Source organism: Anas platyrhynchos, chromosome 27, assembly GCF_047663525.1.
Source record: "Anas platyrhynchos isolate ZD024472 breed Pekin duck chromosome 27, IASCAAS_PekinDuck_T2T, whole genome shotgun sequence".
NCBI lineage: Eukaryota > Metazoa > Chordata > Aves > Anseriformes > Anatidae > Anas > Anas platyrhynchos.
The window spans coordinates 8,934,339-8,955,689 of NC_092613.1; the positions used below are offsets into that span (position 1 = coordinate 8,934,339).

The 21,351-nt window shown below is 55.2% G+C and overlaps 1 protein-coding gene across 3 annotated transcripts; it reads left to right on the top strand.

Annotated features, from left to right (window-relative positions):
• Positions 1-794: 794 nt before the first annotated feature.
• On the top strand, positions 795-20,589 carry SLC41A1 (solute carrier family 41 member 1). Of its 3 annotated transcripts, XM_038168277.2 has the most exons (12): positions 795-918; positions 1,328-1,472; positions 1,782-2,542; positions 7,618-7,725; positions 11,065-11,136; positions 11,456-11,600; positions 11,697-11,843; positions 12,584-12,731; positions 13,360-13,439; positions 14,257-14,391; positions 15,384-15,532; positions 17,171-20,589. In XM_038168277.2, the coding sequence occupies exons 3-12, from the start codon at positions 2,165-2,167 to the stop codon at positions 17,354-17,356; spliced, it is 1,548 nt and encodes a 515-aa protein (XP_038024205.2). In that variant the 5' UTR covers positions 795-918; positions 1,328-1,472; positions 1,782-2,164; the 3' UTR covers positions 17,357-20,589. The 3 variants fall into 3 exon arrangements, with proteins under 3 accessions (XP_038024205.2, XP_027300890.2, XP_071884399.1); XM_027445089.3 differs by having other exon boundaries at positions 1,328-2,542; XM_072028298.1 differs by lacking the exons at positions 795-918; positions 1,328-1,472; positions 1,782-2,542 and adding an exon at positions 2,575-3,208.
• The last annotated feature ends 762 nt before the right edge of the window (positions 20,590-21,351 follow it).

The window sequence follows — 21,351 nt, forward strand, 5'->3', positions numbered from 1 at the left end:
TGTTTTCTTGTCTCATGCGGCTTTTGTCTTCACGCTTCCACTTCCTGAGCGCGCAGCTGGCCGAGTGTTAATCAACAAGGTCACGTTTTGGTGGGCCTTGTTTTCATGGGGGTGGGGAAAGAACGGCTGCTCCGGGGGAGGTGTGGGTTTTCCAAGTCAGGAAGGAAAGATGAAGGCAGAAAGAGAGCCTCAGGGACCAGGTTTGTTTGGACAAAGGAAAGCAGAGGCTAGGGTTGGAGGCAGGATTTGGGGCTGCCCACTCCAGGGCTGTGGAACTGTGCTGCCGCTGTGGTTCAGACACCAGCTCTGGACGGCCCAAGTTCTCCTCTGTGTCTTTTTGTCAGTGCCTCATCAGGAGGTCGCCAGGGTTAAATTACTGCCAGTGCTCGTTATCCTTTGAGACAGGGGATTCAGTGGCCCTGGCAGCAGCCAGGTCCAAAACCCGGCGCCTTCCACCGGTTCCTGCAGCGCCGCTGCCTGCCCCAGGAGCGTTCCGCGGGGAGCCTCGTCCCGGAGCTTTTAGGGCCAGAGGAGACGCGCGGGCCCCGGCGGCTTCATCCCAGCCGCCCCCGGGCCGAGCCGAAAACCAGAGGGAGCCAGCGGGGGGGGGGCTGGGGGAGCCGCCCCCGGGCACTCGCAGCCCCCGCTTGGCGGGACAGCGCGCGCCGTGGCCCCGCCCACCAGAGCCCCGCCCACCTAAGCCCCGCCCCTCGCTCCCCGCCCCACCCCCCCGGGCGTTCCCTCCCCTCTGCGCGGGCAGCGGCGCCGGGAGGGGGGGGCGGTGCCGCGCGTGACGCCGCTCCCGCCCGGACCAATGGGGGCGGCGCGCGGCGCGCGGGGGCGGGGCCAGCAGTGGCGGGCGGTGATGTCAGGGCGCGCCGCGGCGCGGGAGCGGGAGCGGAGCGGAGCCGGCGGCGGGTGCGGGACGGGCACCGGGGGGGCGGGGGCACCGGGCGGGCCGGGGGACGCGGCACGGGGCAGTCCCGGCCCGGAGGGCTGAGCGCCGGGCTGGGCAGCGCAACCCGGGGCCGCCGCCGCTCCCCGGTTTTGGTAACCGGGGGCTGCTCGTCCCCGCTGCCCGGCGGTGCGCGGGGTTCCGCCGGGGCTGCGGCGGCCGGGCCGGGCCGGGCGGGGAGCTGCGGGCCGTGCCCGTTGTCCCCGGGGGGATTTCGGCCCCTGGCACCGCATCGCGGCCCCCCCCGGTGCCTGCCGGGGCTGCGAGAGGAGGCCCGGGCAGCGGCGCGGCTGCCGACGTGTCGTGTGCTGGACGGGGCGGTGTGCGCGGAGCCGCAGAGCCCAGCAGAGCGGTTTTTTCCCTGTGTTTCAGGTGACAGACGGGCTAATGCAGAGGGATGTCAGCTCCGAGGCTGTCCCGGTGCCAGCTCCTGCCCCGCAGCCTGCTCGGCGCAGTGACCCTGACTGGGGGCTCGCTGTTACTTTAAATAAGAGCTCCTCTCGCCTCGCGCTGTAAGGTGAGAAATCCTGCTGGAAGAGGAGGGCGGCTGCGGCACTTGGAGCTTGCTGGGTTTGCCGCCTGTTCTGGCAGCGAGCGCAGAACGGGCTGAAACGGAGCAGAGGCCCCCAGGAGCCTCCAGAGTCAAGTTCTGCAGAGGAAAACTAACAGAGCCCCGGCAGCAAGGAGAGCTCTTCTGGACTGGGGGAACATCAGCTCTGAAAGCCAGTCCCTCTTGTACCCACCCTCTGGTTCCTTTAAGCTTCCATTTTCTTCAGGGGTCTTTATTTCATCAGTTTTCCTCTCTGCCTTGTGTGCCCCGTCACAGCAGTCTGCTGGAAGAAGGCCTGGAGAAGGACGCGCTAAAGGGTCACGCGTCGAGGAAGAGGAGCCTGGATCCCACCTCGGTGGCTGCTGCCCCGCGCAGTGCTGGAGGGAAGGGGCCCTGCAGTGAGCCTGCTGTAGCTCCCGGCTCCTCCTGCGCTCTCTGCTAGCTCAGTTGTTGGTGTCCCCCTTTCCTGGACTTTGCTTGATGGGGATCTCTGCTGCGGGAGCAGTCTCTACACTCAAAGGCGGGCGAGCAGGGATAGCAGAGGTGGCCTCTAGATGCTGGAAGGGCCATTTGTGTAAGGCCCTGGCCGAAGATCTCTCCTGGAGCAGCTGCTGGCTGTAGGCCCACCGAGCCGAGGGTCAGGAGAGCCTCCCTGCAGGATGTCTTCCAAGCCGGAGCAGAAGGAGACCCACCAGGCCAACGGGGCCGTGCTCCCCACGGTGCCCATGAACTGCCTTGCCAGTCCAGACCGAGGGCAGCTGGTGGAGCCCTCGGATTTCCTGGGACCTGACGGTGTCGGGGTGGAAGTGGTGGTGCTGGAGTCCCGCGCCAACGCTAAAGGGGTGCGAGAAGAAGACGCCCTGCTGGAAAACGGCAGCCAAAGCAACGAAAGCGATGACACCAGCACAGACAGAGGTCCTGAGCCAGCCTCGCCGCTCAAGGAGACGTCGTTTTCCATCGGGCTGCAAGTCCTCTTTCCGTTCCTCCTGGCAGGCTTTGGGACAGTTGCTGCTGGAATGGTGCTGGACATTGTGCAGGTAGGACGGGCACCTCCCCGGTACGATGCTGGGCTCCGAGTCCCATCTCTATAGACCACAGCTTGCTCCCGAGCCAGGGGATGTACTCAATATTATGCCAGGGCTAATTTGGCAGCTCCAAGGGGAAGCAGCGCGTTTCCTTGTGTGCTGGTTGGGATAGGAGGGGATCTTGGTTGTGTCTGGAGCGAGGGGAGGAGGGGCTGCGGGGACCCCTGCACCACTGCTGCCCTGCTCCAGCTCGGAGGAGGTCACAGAAGTGCAGCGGATCCCCTGCCTGGAACTGAGACTGCTCCACGCATCGCTGCTGGGAACGAAGCGGTCATCGTCCCCTGGCAGTGCCCGTGGGCGTCCCAGCGCTGGTGGCTGGCTCTGCACGTCCCCTTTCCCCTCGCTGCAATGTTTGCTGTACTGTTCCAGCACGCGGGGCTGGTGCCAGCCAGGTCAACGATTCCCCTGCTGCAGCGTGTGCAGGGTGCTCTGAGGGCTGGCTGGGCAGCCCCTGCTCTGCCTCCTCGTGGGCTCGAGGCAGTTGTGCCATCGGGATTATTTATTCTTCCTGAGAGCTGCGTGGAGCTGATCTTTGGGAAGGGCCGGCCAGGGAACTGGCTGTTACCTCTGGCTGAAAGCTGTGGGGTTATCAGGCAGATCTCTCTCAGGTCTTTCGAGGTGGGTGGCACTATGGGAACCACACAGCTGGCTTAGGTTTGGGTTAGAAACGTGACTGAGCAGGCTGGCTCCTGTGCTGTCTCTAGCAGTGGTTTCCCAAGCAGGGGTCTCTGGCAGCCGATGGGCCCTCGACCCCTTCTGCCTTGCCCCGAGGGACAGGCAGGGCACAGCTCCTTGTCTCGAGGCCCAGCCAAAGCAGTGAGGCAGCTCTCGATTGTGCAGTGTGGCTTTCTGGAACTGTTTGGATGGAGGCAGACACGTTGGAGCTGTCATCAGCCAAAAACGCTCTGCTTGCTGCTCCCCCGTTCACCTGCGTGCCGTAAGCAAGCCCCTGCAGTGGGGCTCTGACAGCAGCCACTCGCCCGTGCTGCTGGCAGCGAGTATCATCTGCAGCCGAGCTGTGCCCCTGGGGCTCTGGGCATCCCTCTGTAAGCACGGGTGGTCAGGCAGACATTTATTTTCCTTTATTGCCCCCGTTGGCTCTTCCCTGCGTGCCTTTGCACGCTGCTCATCCTTCTGGTTTCTCTTGATGCAACCTATTGAGAGAGTTGTGAGGTTTGAGCTGTGACTCAAAACAGGAAGGGCTGGCTGGGCTAAACTAATCCAGGGGAGAGACAGATTTACTGGAATAACTTTCTGAAAGGCGTTTCAAACGGGGTTCCCTCTGCAAGCTCCCCATAAACTCCTGTGTGGCTCTTCTGGTGGTTTGTACCCAGCCTGGAGTCCGTCCTGGAGAGGGACCAGCCCTCCTGGCTGGGGAGGAGAGGGGCAGGGGTGGGATGCGGTGGCGCACTGCTGTGTTCTCTATTCATGGCCATTAGAAATAAAGCTTCATAATTCCTCTGTTCCACAGCAGCTCAGCATGTGGCTCTGCAGCGTGTCCTGCCAACTCCTTTAACTCCCTTTAGCCTTGGGATTAAATGAGGCATCTAAATGCCAGGGGGGAACAGGGGGAAGGGAAGCGTGTGGTCTCGGCTTGCCTGCCTGCAGAGTTTGGGGAGCTGCTCTCGGTGAGGGGCTCCCCAGAGGCTCAGAGCCTTGGGTGAAAGGAGGGAGGCGCGGGGAGCAAGGAGCTGGGACAGCGAGGAGTTGGATGTAGCCATGGATTGGGATGGAGGGAGAGCTCCATACCCCTAATTTCCTCTGCTTTAGACAAGCAGACTAATCAGCCAGCTGTAATTAGCCTCCCCAGCGTGAAACCTGGCCTTTGGCCATGCTGAGCCGTTGATGTGTCCCGGGGAATTTGCCTCTGCTCCCTCTGGGATTGGAGACCTCCGGGCTGGTGACATCCAAGCGTGCCACCTGCCTGCTGTGCAGGGCAGAGTGCTGCTGGCACGCTCCCCTCTCCCAGCAGAGCCCTGGTGGTTGTTTTCCAGCCTTTGCCTGCTCCCTGGGGATGCTTTGGCTGGTCCTGAGCGTGCAGCAGGGGGGCTGCTCGCCTCCCCTGCTCGGCCACCTCTGGCGGTGGCGTCCCCTGGGGCCAGCAGGGGATGCTGACCGTGGGCTCCCGGCTCCTTCCTCCTCTGCCCAGCTCTGGCTTCCCATCCTCCCTGCCTCCGCCGCTGTCCTCCTAGGCAGAAGGCTGCTTCCTCAGACCTGTGGCAGCTCGCTGCAACCCCGCTGAAGGCTGTGGTCGAGCTGCCCCGGTGCCAGGCCTGGAGGAGCCTTGCAGGGCTTCTCACCAGCCTCTCTTGGCCTCTCCTCGCTTCCTCCCCAGGGCGCACGGGGCTCTGGTTCTCCTGCTCTCCTCTTTGGGCTGTGACGGCTTTCTGAGCGTTTGCAGGAGAGGAACACAGCGAGCAGAGCTGCCACGGCAGTGATTGCTCCAACCTGCTGCCTCCCCGGCACTTCCTTCCCCTCCGAGCTGTCCTGAATCACCCTCCTGCTGCGGCCGCGCTGCGCCACGGGGGCTGAGAAGCAGCTGTTGGCCTGGAAGTACCAGAGCCTGCAGGTGTGAAGCCTCTGAAACTCAGCGAGCCTGGAGGAAACAGCAAAACACCACCTGGGGCCGGGTGGTTCTTCCAGAAGCTGTGACAAGCCGGGGTCTGGTCTCCCGGTGGCTCTGGTGCTGGGGGACACCGGCTGAGCAGCTGGAGGTGCAGAGAGTTGACCGTGGTGGCTTGCAGCCTCTGCTCCCTCTTTCCGTGCTCCTCAGAGAGCGCTGCTATGGGGAGAGTCAACTTAATTTGATATTTCCCCTTCTGTTTCCCATTTTTGTCTTCCCCATGCACTGTAGTTCTCCCCCTATCCATGGGCACTGGTTTCTGCAGGGAGCTTTGTGCTCGGCAGGAGCCCTCGGAGCGGCACGAAGTGCCCGCAGCCCGGCGTTGTATAACATCTGATCTTAAAAAAGTTGGCAGGAGCCCACAGGTCCTGCTCTTTGCAGTGAGCGAGCTGCTGATGTCTGCAGAAATCCTCTTGTTTTCCCTCCCCGAAGATGGCTGCTGCTTTTTTTTTTCCCTTTCTGCAGGAACACCCCTGTCTTGCCTGGGGAGCCGCTCTAGCAGGCTCCGGTTACAGCAGCTTCTGGCAGCAGCTCACAGCTCAGCCTCCCGGAAAGGTTAACGCACAAATCCCGTGTTGGGACGAGGTGCAGGAGGGCTGTGGACACGTGCTGGCTGTCTCCTGGGCCTGCCTCTGTGATATCTCTGCAGGAAGGAGCCAGGAAGCTTTCGCACGGCGCTTCCAGGCTGCGGGCAGGCTGCTGACAGCGTTCCCTTCGCTCCGTGCCTCTGGTGACACTGCGAAGGGAAGTTGTAGCGAAGGATTCATTGGGACGAGCAGCAAAATAACCGTGGTGCCTGCCAGGCCTGCCTAAAAATAGAGCCTGAGAGCAGAGCTCGGCTGTTCCTAGGTGTGACCTTAAAGGAAGCGCAGCCTGACACGCTGCTGTGTCGAAGGAAATATTTCAGACTGATTTTCCTCCTGCCCTGCTCGGCACCAGATGCTGAAATGAGGCATCTCTGCACTGCCTGGTCAGGTAGCCGTGCTGAGCCTCAGCCTTTCGAAGCACCTCTGGCTGTAGCGAGGGCTCCAGGCCCACTGTGTGCAAGGTGTTTGGGGCAGGGGCTGTGGGGTTCCCTTAGGCTCTGCCCGTCTCAGCAGCTGGGCAGGATTTTGGATTTTTGCAGCCTGGGGGCTGCAGAGTGTTGTCAGCTTGTCCTACAGGCTGTCAGCAGCTTTACGGGGATTTTTATTGAGTGGAAGGCCGTTTTTTAGGGAAAATGGTCCCAGTTCATCCCTCTCAAGCGCTTCCCTGCCTCCTGTGATCGTGCTGCTCTCTCAAATGGTTCTCCCCATGAGTGCAGCTTGGACATGGTATTGCCAAAAACCACCAGCAGGAAACTGGGCTTTGTTGGCTCTTGCTGTCCCAGTGCCGACGGCAAGCATCACAAAGGGTGGAAAAATAAACCAAAACACCCCAAGCCCTTCCCCGCGGGAAGGCATTAGTCACCAGGTAGTGACCTTTACGTGCTGTACGGTGCTGGCTGCTCGTGCTCCTCGCCCGGCCAGCACCGCGCATCCTTTGGGGGATGGAGCCGGCCACAGGCACTGTCAGCAGGGGGGAAGCAACGGGAGCCCCGACCTGCAGCGTGCTCAGCGCCACCGCCAGCTGCCCGGAGCCCTTCCAGCAGCGCTGGGTTTCCTTTCAGGAGCGTGCCAGTCGGGCGGTGTGGGAAGCAGGAGCTATTTTGGACGCCTTCTTGCAAAATACGCACGAAAGTAAGGCGTCAGGCAATGGCGCTCGTGCAGCCCACGTTTTGTTTTTTTTTTCCCCGACACTGTTGTGAGGTTTTTGGGGTGGTTTGGGGTTTTCTGGGAAGCTGGCTGCTCTCCTGTGGCATTGCTCACCCTACAGTTACTCTGTTTTTTTCCTAAATAACCACGGCTGCCTTGATCCTAGAGGCAGGGTGGGCAGCAAGGACTGAGGGGTGCACGTGCAGGGTGAGGGAAGCAGGGACTGAGCCCTGGGGGCTGCTTCTTGGAGCTGGCAGCATCAGGGAGCAGCGGTGCCGTGCTCGGCGAGGTGTCCACAAGATGAATGTGTGGGGAATGACTCTGGGCCGAGACTGACCAAACTTCGGGGCTTGATTCTGTCAAAAACTGCGTGTATTGGGCAAAGCCTGCGCATCGCCCCCTGGTTTGGCTCCTGCGTACGTAAGTGGTTTGTCAGTGGGGAAGCTTCAGGGGATTTTGTAACTGAAGGCTGCAGGCTGAGATCCTGTTTTTAAGCTCAGCAGGAACATGTGTTTGCTACTACACAAATGTCAGGAACAGTAAAATCGCTGGAAAGCGCGATACCAGAGCTGGAAGCTCGGGGCAGGGGCAGCGGAGCAGGTGCCAACCAACCAAGAGCAGAGGTTTCAAACACCTGTGGTTATTTTGTTGTCTGTTTTTTAATCTTGCAGCACTGGGACGTCTTCAAGTATGTGACAGAGGTGTTCATCTTGGTGCCTGCGCTGCTGGGCCTGAAGGGGAACCTGGAGATGACTCTGGCATCTCGCCTGTCGACTGCTGTGAGTACCCAGGGGATGCCCGGTGCGGGGGGAGGCAGGTGAGTGGGCCAACAGAAGTCTCTCTGCACATGGGGAGCAACCACACAAACCAGAGGCTGGAGTTTACCTTCCTAGCCAGGTGTTCCCGTCCCATTTGATCAGATTTAAAGGCTCAGTAGTCCCTAAGCTTTGCTGACAGGTCGCTTCCTCATCAGGGCTGCTCGTGAGCCTGGAGGCTTTGGCAGCTCAGGATCCGCAGTGCTTGGCCCTGCCGTTGTTCACAAGGAAGCTGGGTGCAGGCACGCGCCCAGAGCACACAGAGCAGTCCAGAACGTGCCAGGTTCAGCAGGGCTGGCAGATCAGAGAGCCTGGGGAGAGCTGTATGGGTGAGGCTGAAACGGAGGGGACCTGGCAGGGGCAGCAGGTGGATGGGCAGCCTCTCCAGGACGATGAGAGGCACGGCGGGGCGTTTCTCTTGCTGGAATTCAGTCCGATTCCTGTGGAACAGTGGGCTCCCTGTGAGAAACGGGGACAAGCTCTCTCAGCTCCTCAGAGTGCTGTGGTAGTCCAGCAGTAAATGAACTGCTTTGTGTTTAGCTGCTGCTATAACGCAGCAGTTCCTCCGAAGCTGAGCAGCGCTGGCATCCTCTCCTAACAGGCACAATAACGCTCCTGCCTTCTGTAAAGCATCTCCTGCTTGAACACAGCAGCCTGATGTTTCTGTGCTTCCCGAGGTGAGAGTACAGCGTTGTGTCTTCCATCTCCAAGGTGTTAGCAACCTGCTGCCAAGCTTTCAACTCTGCTGGGCTTGCCCTTGGCATTGCAGAGGAGCTGGCCTGCCGTGGCCTGAGAGAGCTGCTCAGGGAGCATTCCCCAAGGAACAAGGCTGGAGAACTGTCTGGATGGATGACAGCAGCAAGCAGAGAACTGCCTCTTAGCATGCTCCCTTCTCAGTCTTCCCCTTCTGGTTGCTGCAGGAGAGAGCACAGCAGTGTTGGAAAGGTTTCTGTATATTCATTGTTCTGAATCTTTCCTCCATCTCGGTGTGGTGATGCCAGCTGTGGCCCTTTGCTCTCCAGCAGCCCGGTGGCAGTGGGCATTGTGCTTCCAGGCCTGGAGCGCTCTGCCCTCCCGGCTCTGTGTGGGGTTGTCCCTGCAGTCCCTGAAGGCAAAGAGCTCTTGGCCTGGCCCCAGCATCCCCAGCCCCCGCCTGCTGACTTGTGCTGCGGGGACCACCTGGGAGCCAGCCCGTGGTCTCTGGAGGTGCTGGGCTGCCTGGGAGGCTCTGGCTGCTCCCCCTCGGTGCTGGTCTCCTCCCTCCAGGTGCTGCCGGGCAGCACAAAGCTGCTGTGCTCCTGTGCCAGGGCTCGCAGCGACGGAGGCTGAGCGCTGCAGCTTGTGGCAGGCTGAGCTTTGTTTGCCCCTTCGTTCTGGGAAACAAATCCCTTTGTTTTAGTTGTTCCCTATTGTTCAGATCATGTCAGGATCCTCGCTGACCCAGACACAGGCCGTTCTCCCTCTTGGCCTTGGCTTTGGCCAGCTTTCTGAGCACGGGCTTATCAGGGTGAGTGCTCGACAGCAGTGCTCCTCTGGCCGTGGCCTTCTCCATCTTATTCCCTTTTGGGGCTGGCACAGAGGAACTCGGGGCAGCTCTGCAGGGCAGTGAGCCTATCCTGGCTGCACAGCAAGTCAGAGGAATGCAAATCTTTCCCCATCTGCTCTGGTGACTGCAGCAGGGTCATCAGGAAACTGGCACAGAGAGCACCCGGCTCGACTGCCTGCCCAGGCTTCATCCTCTGCTCTCCTCAGCCCCGGCAGTAAAGGAGGCTTTGCCTCTGTATCCATCTTGTAGCCTCACATGCTACCTCCTTGTATGTGTGCGGTGGGACAGGGCAATCTCTCTGTTTTTCGTTTTTTCCTTGGCACGGGGGGATCCACGTGCAGGTGTGCGGAGCGGGCTCTGCTCTGAGCAGCACTTTACGGTGTCCTCGTGCTCTCGCTGCAGGAAAGCATCTGGAAGGGCTTCTCAGGCTGTGGGTTTCCAATTAGGGCTGCATTAAGGCACCTCAGAAGCTCCTTTCACAGTTCAGAAGCAAAAGTCTCCCATTAGTTAGGGGATTAAGATCCTGTTGCCAGTGACTACAGTTAGGTTATGTTAATCCCAGCCTAATTGCCGTGTGGCAGGAATGCTGAGGTCAGGCTTCATATGGAGCTCAAATTCCTTGCTGGATGTACTCAGTGCTACTCTACAGTCAACTTCTTGTTGTTTTGGTGTTGTTTTTTTTCTCGTTCCTTCTTTCTCTCCACTAAACTGACCAGAACCCACCTAGAGCTGGGTGCATCTCAGTGCTGGTAAGCATGGATCAGGTGCACGTGTGGCAAGGAGAGCACGAGGACTGGCTGCTCACGGGCTGCTTTTTTTGCAGAGAGCAGAAAAGAAAGCTGAGAGGCAGGAATTGCTGCTCTGTCACTTAGCAGAAGTTTGACACTGCCATGCAAATGCCCCTTGAGATTTCTTGGGCCTCTCCCTTATGATTTCATAGTGACAAGCTCATTTCCTCTTCTTGTTCATCAACTGCTTCTGCAAGGTTGGATACAGGTCTGTACTCTCTGCCTGTTCTTCCCAGCTTCTATAAGAACCTGGAAGGTGCTGGGGAGAACAGAACTCCTGTGTTCTGCAGTGATTCTGCTGGGTTGGTCGTTGTTTTGTTTTTTTTTTTTTGTTTTGTTTTTTTTTTTTTGGCTTGTAGGCCAAGAAATTAAAGTTTTTCCATCTGTTCTGCTTATTCTGATTAGCATCTCCTGTAGTGATGCCAGATGACCCGTGTGCCATGGCTGCTTCCTGCTACTCAGTAGGTCTCCACGTGGCACTAGCCTTGTTTACTCAACTTTTATCCCCAACAGGAGATCCTGCTGCCAGCTCCCCCTGCCCACGTGATGCTCCTCTGGCCTTGCTCCGTATGGGAGCTGGGGGCACTCAGATAGCTGAGCTGGGAGTCGCTGCACCCCAGGTTCCCTCCTGGCTGCCTGACCCGAGGGGCACCATGACCCAGCTGGGCCCGAGCCAGGCTTGGCTTGATCACCCCTGAAGTGAATTCAGTGGGTAAATAAGCAGCAGTGTGTGTTCCTGCAGGAGGGCAAAGTGTATCACGTTGCTTTTGCAAGATTTTCATCAGAAGCTCTATTGAATTCTCCTGAATTGCTCTCCCATAAGGGGTGAGGATTTGAGGCAGTTGTTCTCAGCTGCTCCTGGCACAGACCTCTACAGACAGAAGGCAGGAATCGGACAGTTATCAAGTGCAGAATTCCATCACCATCAGTCTTTTATATCCTTAATGATGTCGTCATGTCTTCTTGCAGGCTAATATTGGCCAAATGGATACACCCAAAGAGCTCTGGAAGATGATAACAGGGAACATGGCGCTGATACAGGTAAGGGAATGTGAAAGGAGGAAAAGTGGGAATAGTGGCAGCTGGTGCAAGCACAACTAGGACAAGTGTCAGAAGGCTTAAATGCCTCGGCTTCGGTATTGACTGTCAATATTGCACATCTAGTGGGGAGGCAAACGGCACTTTCATGTCCCACAGTCACCGAACCATGGCAGTTTGCCCTGGGGGTGAAACTTGGCATTTCCCTGCTGAGTGCTAATCTACCTGAGATGTGCTAATCGACCCTAGGTGGTGCTTCTTTGTCTTTGCCCCAGGACCATTTTTCCCACTAGTTGCCTTGGTGACTGGTTTTTATTTTCAGGTTCAGGCTACCGTGGTCGGCTTCCTGGCCTCAATCGCAGCAGTGATATTTGGATGGATCCCAGATGGGCACTTCAGCCTCGACCATGCTGTGCTGCTTTGTGCCAGCAGCGTGGCTACTGCCTTCATTGCTTCTCTTGTTCTGGGTAAGAGGCAGATCCTGTACACCCTCCATGCACCTCTTCCTCAAATGCTGAGCTCTCCTTACCATCATCCTGTTTTCTTCCTCTTTTTCACTCTAGGTATGATCATGATTGGGGTCATCATTGGATCCAGGAAGATGGGAATCAATCCCGATAATGTAGCCACACCAATTGCTGCCAGCCTAGGGGATCTCATCACCCTAGCTCTGCTTTCAGGAATCAGCTGGGGCTTGTACAAAGAGCTGGGTGAGGAGCAACAAAAGGCTTTTGTGTCTCCCTGGTCCTTCCATGTGCTGCAGCATCTCCCTTGCAATTCCCCCCGTTCCTGTTCCTTTACCCTTACGGTTCTCGGGGTGTGTAGGGTGCCTGGCCTGGAAGCTATCCCAGTTAGCAAAACCTAGTCAGAACTGGTAAGGGGAGGAATTGGACCTTCTTACTGTCTTGTAGCTGCAGACAGTCTTGGCAGTGATCTGCATACATCCTCCTTACCAGGTAAAGTGTTAAGAGAAAGGCTGCCTCCTTCCAAGCACCAGGGGCTTGATCATGGCTGACGTAGTGGGGGAAGGCAGCTCTGGATGGGATCCTTTGTACTGTCAGCACCAGCTGGGGGTCCTCAGTGCGGAGCTGCAGCTGCACGCTCCAGACTTCCTCCTCCCTCCCCTCCACCTTCCTTCCCCGGCGGCTGGGATGCGGAGGATGTGACTCAGCCAGGTTCAGTCAAAGGTGAAGCAATGCTGGGAGGTCCTGCTCGGGAATGGGAAGTGGAAATGAGCAATTAGGAAACTGAAGAGGTCTCACTCGAAGCTGTTGATAAAGCCCCTGAGGGTGCATCAGAAGAAGGAAATGCCAGGTCGTGTGGAACCGAGGCTGGCCTGGTCTAGTTTGTGTGTGTCTGACTAGTAGGCTGCAGGCAGGGCTGATGAGCTCAGCTGAATTGGTGGAGAAACATGTCACTGACCTGCTGCCTCTGCTTATTTCCCCCTCAGAGAGCAAGGCATACGTGAATCCTCTGGTGTGCGCCTTCTTCATAGCTCTGCTGCCCATCTGGATCATCATTGCCAAGAAGAACGCGGCGACGCGGGAGGTGCTGTACTCGGGCTGGGAGCCTGTCATCATTGCGATGGCAATTAGCAGGTAGGGGGCACGGGAGGGTTCTTCTCCCCCAGACGTAGGCAGATAACGCGCCCTTTCCCCCAGCCCTTTCAGCCTGTCCGCCCTTGATGGATTCTAAAAGAAGAGAGCCAAACCTCTCCTACTTCTCCAGTTCGCTCTGCCAGGAAACACCAAATGACCTCCACGTTCTGTGTTTTCCAGACAGAGCCACTGGGAGCTAGGCCCAGAGGCACAGGAGCGATTGAGCACCTGACTGCTGGAAACAAAGGCCTCAGCCACGTGCCTGCTGCTGCACAGGGGGACTCTGGCATGGCCACAGAGTAGAAACGGATCCCATTTAGCAGTCCTCCTCACAGGAGCCCTATCTGCCCTCTGAAAAGCACGTTTGCTTTTGATTAATGTGTAGGAGTAAACCATATGTTGGGGGATTTAGTCTGACTTTTTGCAGCAATGAGTGAAGATTCTTCTAAAACTTCTCTGTTAGAAAATACTGAGGTCAAAAATCATGTGCAACAAGCACAACTGGGGGTGTGTGTGAGGTGGGTTCATCGCCCTTGGGTGCACAAACTGCAGCAGAGAGAACCTGCAGTGCTTTGTGAGCTACCGTAGTGAGATTTCAGCACCGACCTCTTCCATCTTCCCTTTGCAGTGTTGGTGGTTTAATTTTGGACAGAACAGTCTCAGATCCAAACTTTGCTGGGATGGCTGTCTTCACACCAGTTATTAATGGTGAGTTTCTTTCCACTCTGGTACTGCAGCTTTTAGAGATCTGGGCAAGCAGTGAGTTTGGCCTCTGAGCCTCGTTTCGGGTAGTTCAGAGACTAATTCTCTCAGATCACCAGTGAGATACAGTGCTTAGACCCAAGCTTTACAGCAGCATGGCTCCCCCTGGTGCCAGCCTTTCACCAGAGGCCTGGGAAGCTGTTACCTAAAAGGTAAGCTTTCTAGATCTGGGGCCCAACAAGAACTGTCTTCATTTCTTGGTTCCTCCTGGCTGATGGAAGACCCCTGTTCCAGTATGTGTGCCTTGCGGTCACCTTGTGACATAAAGACTTGACTTTGCAACTCAGAGTCAGGAAATTTAGTTTCTTCTGGTATGAAGCTTTGACTTCCTTTCTGCCTAATGAACCAAGAGAACTCCATTGCGTGATAGTTTTCAGACTTGCAATAAATGGAGTTAGTCCTGTGGCAGTGCATCTTGTGCCAGTGGGTTCCAGCTCTGTTACATCTCACACAAAAAACAGTAGCTTTCAACTTCCTGTGTCTGTTTTGGTGGCTGACTTGTCCTTTTGTTGTTGTTTCGTGTATTTCTTTCAATAAAAGCTGCAGTAATAGAATTACATGCACTTTTCTAAGGGGCCTAAGGGGAAACTGTAGAACAGTGTGCTTTGTCTCAGCTCCTTACATCCTGCAAAAGTGGAATTTGGGTCAAAAATAGACTGTCTTGTGTTATTTCAGCACCTGGCAATTCCAGGTGTGCTGGCTATTGAAAATGACTTTCAAGTGGGTTTGAGATCTAATTTGGTTGCTCTCTCCTTATCTGCAGGTGTGGGTGGCAACCTGGTGGCAGTGCAGGCTAGTCGCATCTCCACTTACCTGCACATGAGTGGGATGCCTGGAGATAGCCCCGAAACGGCCCCTCGGAAGTGTCCCAGCCCTTGCAGCACTTTCTTCAGCTCAGGTATTCAAGTTGAGGCTTGACATCTATTGAGCTCTGCCAGCAGCAGCTGCTGCAAATGGCTGGCTGAACTCCTCTGTGGCAGTCACTGCAGCACTGGTAGGGGAAATGGTGGCTGAAATCTGCTCAGAGGCAGCTGTCAGCTCGTGGTCTTGGCTGGTCTTCTGGCCTGGCCTGCCCTCTAGAGACAGTCAGACCTTTAGCAAAGCTGCCGTGTGCGAGGACGTAGCCCTGCTGGATTAGGAAAAAATCGTGCAGAAGTCCTATGCCCTGACTGCCTAATACCGTAAATCCCCCACCCACTAAATCTCTTCCAGATGTCTAGGACACTAAAACCTGCCTTGAGGCTGCTTGAGCATTGCAGCCCTGCTGGGCCTGTGGAGCTGCAGTTACAGAAATTCTCGCTTGCGAAGGCTTCTTCAGAGCTCCGTTACTTGGAGTGGTTGTGTAGCAGAGAAAAGCCCAGACCTGCGTGGGCAGAGCTGGTTACTCTGGAATCCCTGGGGAGGTTTGATACCCTCCAGCCTGGGCCCCGGCCTTCTGGTAGAGAGCTGTCCCTGTGAAGGGAGCTACGTGGTGCTCTGTTCACGTGTGCCATGTCATCCATAGGGCCTGGGGAGCAGAAGGGGAAAGAGGTCTCCAAAGTTACAGTCATCCGTCAGGAAACTGGTCACCAGACGAGGTGCGGACAGAGCCCTGAGGAAGTTCAGTGTTCATGTTAAATCCTTGGCAGCTCGGTACTGAGCTGAGCAGAGTTAAGCTCTCCTACCGAGCTTGGCACTAAAAGTCCTCGAGCATCCTGATAGTTAGGTCATCGCTCAGGGTGCTGTTTCCCAGTCTAAATCTGGAGTGTAAGGATGAGCCCAGTGCGCTGGTGTCTGCTTGGGATTACAGCACGGTTGTGCTGCCTTCTCCCCTGGAGCCCAGGTAGGCTGCGGAGGTGCTGTGTGCTCCAGCTGCTTTTAATCCTGAGCTCCACCTCTGTTTCCTGACAGATGTGAATTCCCGCTCTGCCCGTGTGCTCTTTCTCCTGGTGGTGCCTGGACACTTGGTTTTCCTGTACACCATCAGCTCCATGCAAGGAGGACACACGACGCTCACCCTGATTTTCATAGTCTTCTACATGACGGCTGCACTTCTCCAGGTAAGCCGAAGCCCCTCTGGTTCTGTAACTGCTCAGGCTGGAAGGGGCCGCGGCCGTGCCATCCCTGTGGGAAGCTGTTCAGCCAGGTTGGAGTGTGTGCTGCTGTGCTCTCAGCAGCACATTCACCTCCAGGTAACAGGTCCGTGTACTGCAGAGAGCTTTGCCAAGAATACTGTTTGTCAAATGAGCTGGTATCAAGCTAAATAAATCCTTCTTTGTTGATACCTGTACGCACAATTCTTCCTTCCTCCCATTCCTGGCAAGTTTTGAATCTCTCTTTTGTCTTTCTTTTCCTTTTTAAGTCCTCTTGACAGCAGAAGGGTTCACCTCCTCTGTGTTAATCTGTTCCATAAGGTGCTTTAGCAATTTTAAAACTGCTGGTGAAGAAAACAGGATGGAGATTTTGCAGGAGCCCTGCACCTTGTGGCTTTGCCTGCCTCCCCGTGTAGGGCAGAGACCTGGCAGCTCTGCTGGCACCGGGCTCCCGGCCCCCCCCAGAAGCCGTGTGAGCCCATAGCAGTGGGGTAGTTCTGGGGGAGGCACAGAGCAGGGTGCTCCTGCTGCAGAAACGCAGCAGCCGTTTGCATGTGTTGGAGGGAAGGAAGAGATTTGGTTGGAGATGGTTGGGGAGCTTCCTGCAAAGCCCAGCTCTGCTCCCCCTGCTTGCCCCCTCTGCTTGTGGAAGCTGCGCCTGGTTTCAGTGTTCCCTAAAATCAACCCAGGCCAGCCTGAGGAAGTGAGTCAGAGCATCCATCAGAGGCGAGGGCAGAGGGCTGTCATCCAGGAGGCTAAATTTAGGCTGTGGGCTCCTGCTGGGCAGCGCTTGGGCACTCGGAGGGGGCTTCCTCTCGCAGCCGCTCTGTGAACCCGCTGCAGTGAGCAGCCTGCAGGCTGGGGCGCACCAGGGCTGCAGGGGGGCACGGTGCTGGCTGCTGGGTCCTGAGCTCTGCCATGCTCTAAGCGAGGCCCTCCCAGCCCTGGAGCCACCAGAGGCATGAGCTGAGGGCCTGTGGCCACTTCTGATGCTTGTCCCAGACCTAAAGTTTGAGGAGATCCAGTGTGGATTTCTTTTAGTGTCTTCTAGACACAGGGACAGATCTGCTCACTGCGTTGAAGCAGGTAGAACTTTGCACTCTGATGGTTTCTGCTGCTGGGAAGTTGCTCTTTTATTCCTGGAATTCAGATATTGCTGTCCTTTCCCAAGAGAAGGTGTGCTTCTCAGTCCCCTCTTTTTGCCCCGCATCTCTTTGTGCTTTTTCTGGTTAGATCTGAAAATTGAGATGCAAAACGTAGGCTTCCTGGTATTTGGGTGTCAGAACCCTTCTACGCTAAATTTGGTGGTGACACATGAGGTTCAGAAGGATGGGGTAGGGGCTGTTAAAGAAGCAGGGAACGTGCCCAGGACCCATTGAGGTTCACTAAGGATCCTCTGTGCTGTACTCCTGTTGCTTTGGGGACACAGAGTGCATCGAGTGCCTGGGCTGCAGCTCTCAGCAAGGTGCTTGGACGTGCTGCCAGCTCCACTGCTGGGGCTGAGGGCTGGCCTGCCCAGCTGGAGCAGCCCCAGCTGGAGCTCCATGGAGGGGCTGCAGGGTCTGGTTTTGTGGCTGACGTGGCTCTTTTCTTCCTGCCTCCCAGGTCCTCATTCTTCTGTATATCGCCGACTGGATGGTGCACTGGATGTGGGGCAGGGACCTCGATCCTGACAACTTCTCCATCCCCTACTTGACAGCGCTGGGGGACCTGATCGGAACGGGTCTCCTTGCTCTCAGCTTTCACATCCTCTGGCTCATCGGTGACCGGGACTCCGATGTGGGGGACTAGCTCTCCCTGCCGCCCCTCCCCGTCTCACAGCTCGCCGCCTCCACCAATTTTGTTGTTTTTCTTCCACCTTCCTTTCCTTTACTTCCTCCCCCCCCAGTCTCTCTCGAGACTTCGTCTTTGATACTGGATTCTCATTATTTTCAATGGGAATTTTATGTGGTTTATATTTCAAGCCAAGTTTGTACAGAAAATAAATCTAGTTTTAGGAAGGACAAAAAAGTGTAATGAGACAATCACCAAGTGCAATTTCGTAGCTGTTGTCTGAAGCGATGTTACAGTGAAGATACCCCTCAGATCACACGTGTAGGAAGCCCGCCCTGCCCACGTCACTAGAGGTGAAGGTTGCTTTTTTGCTTCATAAGCATCTCAGATGTTGGAGGTAAGGTTCAGATTTATTTTACTGAGCGGGCACCTTCTAGCAGAGCACACTTTGTGGACGAGGGCATGCAGTTACCTCCTTTCCTCTCTGCCCTGTCACCTTCCTCCCTCCTGTTTGCTTTCTGAATCCCTCCTGTGCCTGGCCTCCAAAGCACACAGGGTTCTGGTAGAGGGATTAGTGAAGGTAGAGAGGAAGCATCCTCCGTGCCAAAATGCCCGTTCCTGTGTGCCCACGAGGAAAGTGAGCGACTGCAGAGCCCGGAGATCTGGCTGTGGGCAGGCTGCTCTCTGCTGACAGATTTAAGCTCCCTTTGCCAGCCATCTGGCAGCATCTGCATGTTGGAGACTGCAAACTGCTCGTGCACCAAGCTTCAGCTCCTGCTGCACGCAAACTGATGTGCTCTGTGCTTCGCCCGAAGATGCTGTGAGCTCTCCCATCCATCTTCCTCCCCTTCCTCCTGCCTGTGCTCTGCGGGAAGATCTGCCGGAACCCTGGTGGGTGCGAGCCTCTCCTTTGTGCTGGTGTGGACACTGCGGTGTTCTGGCAGTCTGCACAGTTCAGTTGGCTTTTCTGTTTGGGTGGATGGAAAAATAGGTCCTATTTTGTGCATTAAGGCTTTCTTTCAGCTGCTGCGTGCTGCTTACGGGCCCGTTGCAGCTGGGAAGAAGTCACTCAGCACCTTTCCTTGCTGAGCCCAAGGCATTTTAGACTTGGGAGCACGTGAGCACTGGCCGAGCACTGTGAGCGCAGGGTTCCCTGCTCGGTTTTCCCACCTCCTTTTTGTGCCGTTCAACCGGCTGACGGCTGAGGCACCTTCTGTTGCTCTGCTTGTGCAGCCTGGAAGGACTCTTGTGCAGTAGTGAGTGAAAACCTGTTCTGGCTGCGTGACCAAGGTACTTGTAAATGATCCTCCTGAATGCTGTTGGCACTCGGTGCTTTTTACTTCTCCCATCTGGGTATAAATCAATTCAGTAAACTGAGTGCAGCTTGATGTCAGCGGGTCTTATTGACTTGGAAACTTTACTCAGTTACACCACATTTAAATGATGCACTGAAGCAGACAGCTTTATTAAACAGCCTCTAATGCATGAACATAAATTGAATGCATAGCTGTGCAGGGGAGCAAGCTCTTAACATCTGTCAAGGACGGGGAAAATACAGTATCCCATGGAACCTAACTTCAGTGATACCCAAAGCTTGGGGAGCTGCCAGCATCCTTTCAAACTCTAGGGAGATGCCTACAGCATTCAGCACAGCAGCACCTCACATCCCAATCCTGAAATAACAGCAAAGCTCCTGTTTTAGTTAGCTCTGAAGGCCTGGAGCACTGCAGTCCTGCTCTGGGTGCTGCCTGTCCTGGTTACTTGCAGACCCAGGCCATAACCTGAAAGCTGCTGAATTTATTCCTGCCTGTAGGCTGCTGCTTTTCTTCTTTTGTGCTTAAGCGTGCTCCTCGCAGCAGATCACAGCTGTCCTTGCTTGGCTTCATTTCCTCCATTCAGTGAACTTCTGCATTTCTCATACAGCCCTTATTGAAACCAACACTTGTCTTCTCCTGGTTTTCCATCCCAGCAGTGCTGGGCACCTCTCTGCTGGACAATGGTGCAATGTGGTGCTGGGGATGCTGAGCTTCATCCAAAATAAGGCCGGGTTGGAAGACTTGTTTGTTACTGTGGACAGCACAGGAACTAGCTGAGCTTTACAGTTCCCTGCCCGAGTGCAGACCGCTTTTCTTTCTAGATAAGGAACAATGCAGTGACAGCACGTCCCAGCCCAGAGCCCTGCTTGCAGAGTTGGTCCTTGCCCTGGAGACAAGCGTGCTGGGAAGGGAGCTCAGGGTTAGCGAGTGGGAAGCCAGTGCTGCAAAGCCCCAGGAGCAGACGTATCTAAACCAAACGCAGTCGGGCTCTTGTGCACTCTGGAGAGAAGAGTGGTCCCTCGGCAGAAGAATCCTTTTGTGCTTCATGTGTGAGCACAGGGTTCTCCCTTCTCTGCTGCCTTAGCTGTCTGCAGTGGTCAGCAGGCAGAGAGCTGGTCCTTGCCCCATCAGGCTGCCTGCTCTCAGACCATAAGAAGAGCAGGCAATAGTTTTTTTTGAAAGATTCCCCTTTATTCCCCTGTCTACCTTGCTGATGCTGGGCTTGCTTTCCCCTTCTCCGTCTTTGCAGCATATTGCTTGTGGCAGCAGCTCTGAACCTCGTTCTCTTCACCCTAGTGACTTGGCTTCTCACAGGTCTAATTTGGTCATGGCTCCTTTTTTTAAAAATAAAAAAAAAATCTCACACCCACGTACTGAAGTCTCAGCCCAGGGACTTGTGCAGCCCAGCAGTATCCTCTGCTGCTCATCTGATTTCTCTGCCTAATGTTGAGGAATAGATACGAGATTTCCTTCCATTAACACGTAAGCTTTTACATATATATATATATAATATATGAAACTCTACCAGTCTTTTGTGTGTCACATCGCTATTTAGTTCCCCAAGAAAGGATTTGTGCCCGAGGAAGAATCTACTGCTCGTGGTCTCCTGTAAGATGTGGAGACCTGGAGGTGATGAAGAGCTGCCGTGCTGCTGGGACTGGTGGTGCCTGTGTAATTTAAGGTGGGGTGAACAGATCAGGGAAGAATCTAACTTAAAATTTCAGAATGTTGATGGACAAAAACTTTTCCCACCGGTTGCACTCAAACGCATGCCTACTATACAGCTGACTGCAAGTGAAAAATCCTGGTTTACTCTTTTTATTCAAGGAAAAAGACTGTCTTAATTATTTATAGTTCCTATAACTGAATTGACAGATGTCAACCTAACTGATAAATTATATTTCGTTAAATAAAGATGACATTTATTTATGTGCACTGTGGTGTCTTTCCTAAAGCCTCTTTGCAAGGTTAAAAGTTTCCCTTGTGTTTTGCAGCTTGTTCGTCCTTATTGTTCATGCTTACATGTGCTTAGATATTCTTGCGTCATTCGGTCAGGAACCTCGCAGGGATCGGCTGCAGCGGGGGCTTCTTGAGAAAGAACTGCTTCACAGTGAGGGTGACAGAACATTGGAACAGGCTGCCTAGGGAGGTTGTGGAGTCTCCTTCTCTGGAGATATTCAAGGCCTGTCTGGATGCCTACCTGGGCAGCCTGCTCTGAGGAGGGGACCAGGACTGGGGACCAGGACCCATCAACATCTGCGACTTAACCAAAAAGTTAGAAAAAAATACCTGGACTCGCTCAGATGGGAAAACGAAACATTCAATTAACTGACAGATAAATTCTTTCTAAAATTTGAGATGTTAATTCTCTGTTCATTCAACTAAAGTAAATATGTAAGGAAATGCCAGTGTTTGATGACAATAAAACTGCACGTGATCGCAGTTACACAGATGCTGTGTCGGCAGGATCTCCAGCTTCTTGTTTTGATTTGGTCCAGTCTGCGCTGGGACCAAACTGGACGTCCCTCCGTTCAACAGTCCTCACTGGAATCTGTTCCACTGTACAGTGTTTTGTTTCAGAAAGCTTAAATACATTATTTTGAAGTGAATAGGTTCCAAAACACAATGAAAACATCATTATTTAATATAAAATATCTATTCCCAGCTTTAATTTTCATTCTGTTATAAATTAACGGA

What these genes read in the sequence shown, in the direction of transcription:
- SLC41A1 (XM_027445089.3), top strand. Translation starts at nt 2,165, where the DNA reads ATGTCTTCCAAGCCGGAGCAGAAGGAGACCCACCAGGCCAACGGGGCC. An exon ending in TGGTGCTGGACATTGTGCAG is followed by an intron (nt 2,543 to 7,617) that starts GTAGGACGGGCA and finishes TTAATCTTGCAG; the next exon opens with CACTGGGACGTCTTCAAGTA. An exon ending in ATTGCGATGGCAATTAGCAG is followed by an intron (nt 12,732 to 13,359) that starts GTAGGGGGCACG and finishes TTCCCTTTGCAG; the next exon opens with TGTTGGTGGTTTAATTTTGG.